General features: G+C 42.9%; 1 protein-coding gene across 2 annotated transcripts in view; it reads left to right on the top strand.

The window, feature by feature from the left end:
• The window catches only part of hmgxb4b (HMG box domain containing 4b), a 19,346-nt gene extending 8,247 nt beyond the window's left edge, over window positions 1-11,099 (top strand). For both annotated transcript variants that reach the window (XM_079627220.1, XM_079627219.1), the window contains exons 2-12: window positions 1-109; window positions 186-258; window positions 2,137-2,532; window positions 4,156-4,353; window positions 5,146-5,249; window positions 5,351-5,429; window positions 6,599-6,663; window positions 6,733-6,853; window positions 7,639-7,850; window positions 9,986-10,108; window positions 10,856-11,099. The exon at window positions 1-109 is cut by the window's left edge and continues 20 nt beyond it. In XM_079627220.1, coding sequence (XP_079483346.1) covers window positions 1-109; window positions 186-258; window positions 2,137-2,532; window positions 4,156-4,353; window positions 5,146-5,249; window positions 5,351-5,429; window positions 6,599-6,663; window positions 6,733-6,853; window positions 7,639-7,850; window positions 9,986-10,108; window positions 10,856-10,900 — 1,525 coding nt within the window. In that variant the 3' untranslated portion in view covers window positions 10,901-11,099. The remainder of the gene's footprint in view (window positions 110-185; window positions 259-2,136; window positions 2,533-4,155; window positions 4,354-5,145; window positions 5,250-5,350; window positions 5,430-6,598; window positions 6,664-6,732; window positions 6,854-7,638; window positions 7,851-9,985; window positions 10,109-10,855) is intronic.
• Window positions 11,100-11,639: the final 540 nt, after the last annotated feature.

Genomic DNA, 11,639 nt, shown 5'->3' with positions numbered 1-11,639 from the left:
GGTCGCCGGCCGCAGTCAGAGAGAAAAAAGAAGATCCTACAAAGATCTGCTGAGAGAAGAAGAGATCATCGACGCGGAGGTTCGCAAGACCTCCAAGAAACGCCTGAAGGTACCGCATCACTGACACCATCATCATCCTCATCATCAGTGTGTGTTGTGTAGAAACTGATCTCTGCTCTCTACAGGACGCTGATGACTTCTACCCTGTCAGCGAGTTTCACAAGAAAAAGAAGCATTATGAGGATAATTTCTACAGAGGTACGGCGTGACTGCAGTCATTTCTTTAGTCGCTCGCCTTTCAATTCTATAAGTTATTTTTCCCCCATTAATTTTCTCCAGCGATATTCCAGAAACTTTGAGCTTGAATTACTACCTTGTCTGTTATTGAACAAGGGAATTAATTACTTATCCCATGAAGAATTACAAATGATTATACATAAAGTATATAAACGTAAGTTAATCAGTAGTTTGATAGTTTCTGTCATCTGATGGAGTTTGGGTTTCTTGCCACTGTCGCCTCTGGTTATGCTTATTTGGGGTTTAAAAGACACTTAATATACAGTAATATTATTGATTCGACTGTTACACTCAAATGAGAACTTTATAGGATTTGGATGATGACATCACTGTTTTCTGTAGAACTGTTTTATAGCTGATTCGACTTTCAGCAACATCAACATTTATGAACGTTATAACTAAATTATTTTAGATTATAGCTGAATTGAACTCATTTCATAATAGATTGACTTTACACAGTTATTGAACTGAACTGAATCAATACTGAACCGACTTCAGAAGAATAATGGCACTATTGTCTATTTAAGAGCTGCTTTTAAAATAGAGTTGAATTCTGTTTGCATCATTGATCATTATTTTCCTGTTTATTACCGTGAAGCTGCTTAAAAATAATCTGTTTTGAATAAAGCGCTATAGAAATAAAGCTGACATGACTTGTCAGGTGACTGACTCAGTTCAATTCACAGCACTTTATCAGAGTAGGCGTAACAGCGACTTGATTTGATTGGCGGATCACTTTTCAGGATTATGGGTAATGTAGTTCTGCGATTTAGGATTCAGAGTTAGTCCCTCAGAAGCATATATCATCACCTCAGGAATCATGGTACGTCTTGAACAAATCAGCTTCATTTCTATAGTGCTTTATACAATTTATATTGTTTCAAAGCAGCTTCACAGTAACAAACAGGATAATAAGAGGATCAGTGATGCAAACAAATCAAATATGAGATATTCAATTTATGAATATTGTAGTGCCAACTTGTCTATAAAACATATTCTTTTGGACTGCCCAGTGCCCAGTCTTTAATGTTATAAAACAGAGCGCTTTTTATGAGGACAAACTTTTAAGGACTTATTTATGGGTCCAGATTATTATTATTATTTTTTTTTTACAATTTCTTAGCACAAGTACATTTTAATAATATTTTATAGAATTGCACTCATTTTGTACATGTACTTTTTTTTGGTCTAAGTTTGTTTTCATTATATTGTTATTATGATAATATGTTATTAAAAGTTTAATATGTATCTGCCATGTAATAACCGGTAATGCTGATACGGCAATAAACTCAAATACTAGTACTACATTCAAATTATGCTGTAAAGCAGCTCTATAAAGACAATAGTGTTATTATTCAGTTTAGTAACCATGTCAATGTTCGTAAAATCTGTCATTATTATGGGAACTGAAAACGTTTATTCCCGTGTCCAGTGACACATGCGCATTTTAGTTTCGCTTTCAAATTAGTGCCAATTCGGGGACGGGTTGCTTGAATGGGAAGTTCATTAGCCTATTATTCTTAATGAAAAACACAACAACAAAACAGTACAATGACCACTCCGTCATCATCGTCAGCTCCTCGCTCTCGTGATTCATGAAATCTGACTCCAGCTGCTGATCTGTTCTGCGACTTTCGTTCGGCTCATGATTTATTAAGTAGACACCGTTCAGTTTTTAATTGTAGTGTCTGTTCTCTAATTGAACAAAAACATATATTTTTTTAAATCGACAAAATGGGGGAGGTGCCGCGGGGGGCAAGTGATGTAACCGGTGTTGCTTCTGAACACCGTCTATCGTAGCAAGCCTAGCGTTGAGTTGTTAATTTCTCTCTTGTGTAGATCATCACAGTTCCGGATCTCACCACAAAAAGAAGAAGCGTCCCTCGGAGAGCCAGCGCTCGCTCCTGACGCCTGTTGAGCCGGCGGGGTCTCCTCAGACAGCGATGGGTCTCCTTCAGGCCATCACCTCTCCCACTGCGGTGGGCACAGAGACGGTGTTCCCCTCGTCTAAAGAGCGCAGGAAGGACATCAGAGACTCCGCCTCCTGCAGAAAGGACATCAGAGACTCCGCCTCCTCCTACAGGAAGGACCCCAGAGACTCCGCCTCCTCCAGGAAGGACATCAGAGACTCCGCCTCCTACAGGAAGGACCCCCGAGACTCCGCCTCCTCCAGGAAGCAGCCACAGGTGGTGCGGGAGGGGCTTCCTGTGGTGGGCGAGGAGGTGGAGCTAGAAGGTGAGGAGATACCATAGACTAGGGCTGTGAAAAGATTTGTGTTTACATAAAATGTGTGTGTACTGTGTATAGTTATTTTGTATATATAAATACACACACATGCATCTATATATTTAAGAATTATATTGCGCAGTAGTGAACGTGAAGTTGAGCCGCGATATCAAGGGTTTATGAGCTTTACTGGGACCAACCACCGGGGGGCGATCAAGACTCTGGGTTTATGAGCTATACTGGGACCAGCGACCGGGGGGCGATCGAGACTGGATTTATGAGCTATACTGGGACCAGCCACCGGGGGGCGATCGAGACTCAGGGTTTATGAGCTATACTGGGACCAGCCACCGGGGGGCGATCAAGACTCTGGGTTTATGAGCTATACTGGGACCAGACACCGGGGGGCGATCGAGACTGGGTTTATGAGCTATACTGGGACCAGCCACCGGGGGGCGATCGACACTCTGGGTTTATGAGCTATACTGGGACCAGCCACCGGGGGGCGATCGACACTCTGGGTTTATGAGCTATACTGGGACCAGCCACCGGGGGGCGATCAAGACTCTGGGTTTATGAGCTATACTGGGACCAGCCACCGGGGGGCGATCAAGACTCTGGGTTTATGAGCTATACTGGGAGCAGGCACCGGGGGGCGATCAAGACTCTGGGTTTATGAGCTATACTGGGACCAGCCACCGGGGGGCGATCAAGACTCTGGGTTTATGAGCTATACTGGGACCAGCCACCGGGGGGCGATCAAGACTCTGGGTTTATGAGCTATACTGGGACCAGCCACCGGGGGGCGATCAAGACTCTGGGTTTATGAGCTATACTGGGACCAGCGACCGGGGGGTGATCGAGACTCTGGGTTTATGAGCTATACTGGGAGCAGCCACCGGGGGGCGATCGAGACTCTGGGTTTATGAGCTATACTGGGACCAGCCACCGGGGGGCGATCAAGACTCTGGGTTTATGAGCTATACTGGGACCAGCCACCGGGGGGCGATCGAGACTCTGGGTTTATGAGCTATACTGGGACCAGCCACCGGGGGCGATCGAGACTGGGTTTATGAGCTATACTGGGACCAGCCACCGGGGGGTGATCGAGACTCTGGGTTTATGAGCTATACTGGGACCAGACACCGGGGGGCGATCGAGACTGGGTTTATGAGCTATACTGGGACCAGCCACCGGGGGGCGATCGAGACGCTTTGGCTTCCCTTTCCAGCATTGTGCGGATGGAACACGCATCATCCACGATCTCAGGAAAGTTTTATTAGAGGCATTGTTTTCTATGAATGTATGCATGAACACAAGCATTTTGACCCTAAAATCTTTAACTTTTTCGGTTTGCGCAGTTACGCCAGTTGTGCGAAAATGTCAGAGAGAGGCAGAGTGAGATCTAAGGATCAGTTGAAGACTGTTTACCAGTTAGTTGAGCAAGAATATTCAACATTTTAAATACAAAATAAAATCTAATCTATGACAAAGTTGCTTTTATTCATGTTTAAATATATAGCCAAATGCAATGCCTGATAAAAGGTATTCATTATGTGTGAAAACACCGTTCTCCGCAACAAGAGTTTGATCAACCTAAGTGTTTGCTTTAATGATGATTGTGTCTATCAGGATGTCATGACGGGGCCGACAGCAACGGGTCGTCCTCCGCTGACGACAGTGAAGGGGGGAAACTCTTGATCCACGATGCCTCGTCTCAACACAGCAGCAGGAAGAAGAAGAAGAGCAAAAAGAGCAAGAAGAAGAAAGAGCGAGACCGGCCGCGTGAGAAGAAACACAGCAGTAAATCAGCCAAGAGGATAACAGCAGGTACAAACTAAACGCTTCTGTGTGTTTTAAAGGTGCACTGTGTAATATTTAGGAGGATCTGTTGACAGAAATGCAATATCATACACATAACCATGTTCTCAGTGGTGTATAAAGACCTTACTTCATGAACCGTTGTGGTTGTATTACCTTAGAATGAGGTGACACACACCGCGGGTCTCCTTACACCGACATGTTTCTACACACATCGCGGGTCTCCTTACACCAACATGTTTCTACACACACCGCGGGTCTCCTTACACCGACATGTTTCTACACACATCGCGGGTCTCCTTACACCAACATGTTTCTACACACACCGCGGGTCTCCTTACACCGACATGTTTCTACACACACCGCGGGTCTCCTTACACCGACATGTTTCTACACACACCGCGGGTCTCCTTACATCAACATGTTTCTACGGTGGCCCTGAGTGGACAAACGCGTTTCGTCACTATGTTGTTCTTCATGATAAGAAGCTAAAGCTAAAGTCAGCGAAAAAAACACTGACACAATGATGAACAAGTAATAATAATATTCGCAATAACATCGTTTTACTGAGTAATTAAGTAATAATAATTTCTTAATTTATCTTTGTAAAGAAACCTCATTGTTTAACTGGCTACTCTCTGCCGTCTCAGACGACGACATCACTTCCGGTCGGCCACCGTAACTTCTGTTGGGTGCAATTCGTAACCTCACCACTAGATGCCACTAAAAATCACACACTGCACCTTTAATGTTGGTGTGCTGCTCTTGTGTTGACCTTTGACCTCTGGCCGCTCTTCTCAGCCAATGGCAGCACAGAATGGAGCGCGTTCACCACAGGTCATCACAGCCACGAGGAGAAGAGGAGGAAGAATAAGGAAGGAGGGAAACGCAAGAGCAAAGACAAGGTGAGGAAACCACTGACACGCCAGATGAGCCTGATGAGACGTCTCACTCACGTGTGTGTGTGTGTGTGTGTGTGTGTGTGTGTGTGTGTGTGTGTGCGCAGAAGAAGAAGGTCTTGACGGCGTATCAGATCTTTTATAAGGAGTACAGAAACAGCATTCTGGAGGAGGAGCCGGGCCTCGGTGGGTTCATCTTCTTCATCTTCATCAGTCAGCCTGTTTGTGTCTCTGTATGTAGATATTTGATTATCAGCTTAAAGTCTCATGTGTGAGCAAACACAGTTGAGTTAGTTTGCTCCTGAAACATGCACAAGGATCTCTTATCCTTTTACACTTTCAAGCATCTCGAGTAAAGCTCTGAATAGATCAGCCAATCAGATTGGAGCTTGCTGTTTGCAATCTTGAGTTATTTTAACAGTGATCTGTATGCCACAGTCGCAGTTTTGCTGGAAATTCACCCTGAGAGAAATTACAAACCACAATATCAACTTTTAAACATTTATTTTTACAATGGCGGTCATAACAATTTGGGGTTTGGAATAATTAAGTTTTTTTTTTTAACATCTCCTATACAAAGCATTAAAAAAAAACTCTTTACAAATTAAACAATAATAATTTTGTTAATTACAGTGACAATGCATGAAGAACTCACGATTTGTATATAGCCTATATATTTACAATATAGAAATTAGGAATTAACTGTAAACTAATAGTTTACAAATGATTTGTAAGTACTTTATTATTGTATACTTGAAAAGTGTTACTTAAATAGTGATGAAAACAATTTTGCTGCTTCAGATTTTTGTGGAAACCATCATACATTTTATTTTTCAGGATTCTTTGATGAATAGAAAGTTCAAAAGAACCGCATTTATTTGTAATATAATCTTTTGTAACAAATATCTTTACTGTCACTTTTGATCAATTTAATGCATCCTTGCGGAGTAAAAATATTTCTATATTTAAATAAAACTTTTAAATATTAACCATGACCCCAAAAATCTGCAGCAGCACAACAGTTTTCAACACTGATAATAATCATAAATGTGTCTTGATCATCAGATCATCATATTATTCAGATTTCTGGAGGATCATGTGACACTGAAGACTGGAGTAATGATGCTGAAAATTCAGCTTTGATCACAGGAATACATTACACTTTACTGTATATTCACATCAGCTGTTTTAAATTGGAATAATATTTCACAGTTCTTACTGTATTTTTGATCAAATAAATGCAGCTTTGGTGAGCAGAAGAGACTTTCAGAAACTATAAAAAACGTTGTAGACCACAAACTGTTGACCGCTAGTGTATGTGAATATTTATTGTGTGTGTGTTTATGTGAACTCAGATTTTGGGGACCTGAGCAAAAGACTCGCTGATGCCTGGAAGCAGCTGCCAGAGGGAGACAAACAGGTGCAAACAGCATCATTACCCATCATGCACCTGTGTGAAGTGTGTTTGCTGACGGATGCATGTTTTCAGGTGTGGCGAGAGAGATCGGAGTACCTGCAGCGCAAGCAGTTGAAAGAGAGCGTCAAGCACGTCAAGCACGTCAAACAGCAGCAGATGCCTCGACCGCTCAAAGACAGCAGCAGGGTCAAAGGTCAGCACTCAGATCCCTTCAGCTCGCTGGCTGCGTTCACACGCACACCTTTGGTTTCAGTCGGACTGAATTCATTCCGATTGATGAATCTGAACGTAGTGTTTACATGAACTCTGAACATGTGATCGGGTTGATGCGCGCGTTTATATGTCGCCAGCTTTTAATCAGAATATATTTTTTGACATGCGCACACTCCACAGATTTACAGAGTTTGCACATAATAACCATTATCCTACATTTGTTTCTTTATTTGTTTTTAACTGCAGAATATTCATCCATTTCTGGTCATAATTTGGAGACAATGAGCATATGAACCGTTGTAATATATATATTATATAAAAATGCCCAAGACCAGTCGTCTGTGGATGAGACTCTGACCCCAGCACTGGTGGGATGTTGTCCGGCTCCACTTCACACACGCAGAGAAACGAGGATTATAGGATGACGGGACACATTTATACGACACTTTATTCATCAGGAACATCAGCTCGTTCTGCGCGTCACTCGTCATTACGTTATTTCTACATCATTGCACATGCGCGGTCCTTTCAGTTTCGGATCAAGTGTTTACATGTCCTCTCGATCGGATTAGAAAAGGAATAAACCTTTCAATCCGATCAAGATTTCATTGGGGTCGAGCTCAATCGGATCAAGGTGTTTACAGGACGGCTTTTCAGTGCGATTGAACCGCCAGTCCGATTGCTAGCGGATTATTGGGTTGCATGTACACGTAGCCACTGATGTCACTGTCAGCGCTGTGATGTTTGGTGTTGGTGTTCGGTCAGGTCATCAGTCGTGTGCAGTGACGCCAGCAGGAGGAGTCGTGGTGTTGAAGAGACCCGAAGCATCAGTGACTCCCGTCCAGAACGGATCGGCAAACGCTCCCACGTTCTCTCCGCTCAGAGACCCGGACGTGGACCCGATCGATGCGGCCGCTCACCTGCAGCTTCTGGGAGAGTCTCTGTCTCTGATCGGGCGCAGACTGCAGGAGACTGAGGTGCACACACACACACACACACACTCACACACACACATTAAAGTCACACTGCTTACCATAATCGCCAGTTTTAACCAGGCCCCGCCCCTTTATTCTACGTATGAATTATAAAAAAAAAAGATAAAATAAGTATAATTCAACACAAAATCATGGACATGATTCATACATGTTAAATGGTCCTGAAAAAAGTCACATTTGTGCTCAAAAATGGGATTTGTATGAATTTCCTCTAGTGGAAGCGTTTGGTACTGCGGACAAACACAATCTCATTTTTTGAGATGTCAACCTCAAATTTGGAACACAGCTTTGTTAGTTTTATGGCTCTAAGTTTTAGAGTAAAACGTGTTTTGGAAAATATATATTTCATATAAAAAATTTAAATATTTTTTTGTGCATTTTTTATAATAAATGTACAATTGTATATCTTTTTTTACTTTTTTCACTTCAGCAATAATCTGCCAAGTGTCGTCTTTAAAAAGAGACCAAACTTCAGTCTGTGGTCCAAAGATTTATGAACGTTTTAGTTGGATTTTTTTTTTTTTCAGTTCCATACTCAAAAAGTGAATAAATGGTTTATAATTACTGCAGAAATATGATTTACTACCATAAAATCCTCTAAAAATACAAAATATTAAATAAAAAACCTTATCAAACTAAAATATAGAGCAATCATTTCATTGAAATAATAAATAAATAAATAAAACGGTCCTTTTTGACGGACATGCAAAGAGCACCAGTTAAACACCTGCTGAAGTGTGTGAGCATCACACAGGTGTGTTTATGTCTACCTGTCTGGTGTGTGTTGTGTGTCTGACTGTCTGGTGTGTGTTGTGTGTCTGACTGTCTGGTGTGTGTTGTGTGTCTGACTGTCTGGTCTGGTGTGTGTCTGACTGTCTGGTGTGTGTTGTGTGTCTGACTGTCTGGTGTGTGTTTTGTGTCTGACTGTCTGGTCTGGTGTGTGTCTGACTGTCTGGTCTGGTCTGGTGTGTGTCTGACTGTCTGGTCTGGTGTGTGTCTGACTGTCTGGTCTGGTGTGTGTCTGACTGTGTGTTGTGTGTCTACCTGTCTGGTGTGTGTCTGACTGTCTGGTCTGGTCTGGTGTGTGTCTGACTGTCTGGTCTGGTGTGTGTCTGACTGTCTGGTCTGGTGTGTGTCTGACTGTCTGGTCTGGTCTGGTGTGTGTCTGACTGTCTGGTCTGGTCTGGTGTGTGTCTGACTGTCTGGTCTGGTGTGTGTCTGACTGTCTGGTCTGGTGTGTGTCTGACTGTCTGGTCTGGTGTGTGTCTGACTGTGTGTTGTGTGTCTACCTGTCTGGTGTGTGTTGTGTGTCTGACTGTCAGGTCTGGTGTGTGTCTGACTGTCTGGTCTGGTGTGTGTCTGACTGTCTGGTCTGGTGTGTGTCTGACTGTCTGGTCTGGTGTGTGTCTGACTGTCTGGTCTGGTGTGTGTCTGACTGTCTGGTCTGGTGTGTGTCTGACTGTCTGGTCTGGTGTGTGTCTGACTGTCTGGTCTGGTGTGTGTCTGACTGTCTGGTCTGGTGTGTGTCTGACTGTGTGTTGTGTGTCTGACTGTGTGTTGTGTTGTGTGTCTGACTGTCTGGTCTGGTGTGTGTCTGACTGTATGGTCTGGTGTGTGTCTGACTGTCTGGTCTGGTGTGTGTCTGTCTGGTCTGGTGTGTGTCTGACTGTCTGGTGTGTGTCTGACTGTCTGGTCTGGTGTGTGTGTGTCTGACTGTCTGGTGTGTGTGTCTGACTGTCTGGTGTGTGTCTGACTGTCTGGTCTGGTGTGTGTCTGACTGTCTGGTCTGGTGTGTGTCTGACTGTCTGGTCTGGTGTGTGTCTGACTGTGTGTTGTGTGTCTACCTGTCTGGTGTGTGTTGTGTGTCTGACTGTCTGGTCTGGTGTGTGTCTGACTGTATGGTCTGGTGTGTGTCTGACTGTATGGTCTGGTGTGTGTCTGACTGTCTGGTCTGGTGTGTGTCTGTCTGGTCTGGTGTGTGTCTGACTGTCTGGTGTGTGTCTGACTGTCTGGTCTGGTGTGTGTGTGTCTGACTGTCTGGTGTGTGTGTCTGACTGTCTGGTGTGTGTCTGACTGTCTGGTCTGGTGTGTGTCTGACTGTGTGTTGTGTGTCTCAGGGCATGGTGACCGTGTCGGGTTCTCTGTCGGTTCTGCTGGACTCGGTGTTGTGTGCTCTGGGTCCGCTGGCCTGCCTCACCACTCAGGTCCCAGAGCTCAACGGCTGCCCGCATCATGTGCTGGTACGTACTGAACACTCATTATTTTAACTGCATGAACATCAGTGAGCCAGATGACTTGAACTTATATATGCATGCAGCTTCATCTCTACTGAGAAAATAAGATTCTGTGTATCACGCAGCTTTACACTTTGTCTCTGGTGCAGAGTCACGGATGCATCATTGCATTTTATATGATTCTTTATATCAAAGCTACATATGTACTTATTTATTGCAAAAGTTCAGGAGGTAAATCACCCTCCTATATATCAAATATTTTAATTTATTACACAAATAGTTATCGCACTAGGTCTGGTTCTCATGTTCGGCTGAAAGGGTATTGTCAGCACTTTAAACGTCCCGCACAATGTTTTGAAGGACACTTGCAATTGTTTTTCTTGATTTGCTATTATTACATTTAGTCATTTAGCAGACACCTTTGTTCAAAGCGACTTACAAATGAGGATTAAAGCGAGCGAGTCATCGTGAAGAGGCACAAAACAACGCAAGTAGTGCTCAAAACACACAGTTCAGGCATTGCTCAGAGTAGCAGACGCCAGATAAGGGAGGATTAAAAGAAAAGGAAAGATTTTTTTTTTAGGTTATTATTTATTTAGTTCTTGGATGTGTAAATTGTGGTATTGTCATTTTGCGATTGACCAGGTCTCTCTGAACGAAGAGATGGTAATATCTCAATGAAATATTCTCCTGGTTAAATAAATGAAATATTAATAATAATAACTCTCACTCCGTGTCTCTGTTTGTGATCAGTCGAACACTCTGGATAACATCGCCTACGTGATGCCGGGTTTATGAAGGACTCGGCCCTCCTGCGGCGTCTCCACGGAAACATCGACAAAAGACTTTAAGACTTGCACAGTTTTGCACTGGACAAACTCACAGACACTTCAACTTTTAACCTGCTTCTTAAACCTGCGCTCCATTTTTTTTATCTGATCTGATGTTAATTTTGTATTTCTGTTTATCTCTCAATAAAATCCATTTTAGTATGTTCTTTTAACTCTGGAGCGGACTGTTTTTAAGACTTGATTTGTTTGTTTTTTTGGTTTAAATAGTTTGAAGTCACCATGAAATAATTTTTTAACATGGAATTTTGTAGTGTTTATTGTAAATGATTTATCGGTGCACATTGTTTTAAAAATCTTAAATCAGAATAACTTCCTCTTGCATAGCATCTCTTCTCTGATGACGAGGGCAGGGCAACCTGTCACTCACGTGAGATCAGCCAATAGCAAACCACAACCATCCAATCATATCCTCAAAGACAAAATCAAGCCCCGCCCACATTTTTCATTTTTCTTGTTTCAGAAGTATTTCACTCGGATGTACAGTTGCATTCTCAGTCTCTTTTATCGGTCCATGATGCAGAGAATCTTGCTGAGCGGGTTAATTCAAAGTTAACACTAACCCTATCTAAATTAAAATCTAAGATCTACAGAAGTCTGTTCACACGAAGGGTTTCTGCGATCAAAATCTAGACAAAATAAGGTCTATAGACGAAGTAAAATGAGTTCAACTTTTATAAACACGTAGT

Source organism: Phoxinus phoxinus, assembly GCF_949152265.1.
Source record: "Phoxinus phoxinus genome assembly, chromosome: 11".
NCBI lineage: Eukaryota > Metazoa > Chordata > Actinopteri > Cypriniformes > Leuciscidae > Phoxinus > Phoxinus phoxinus.
Note: the sequence above shows the minus strand (reverse complement) of the source record. Positions and strands in the feature narration are given on the sequence as shown.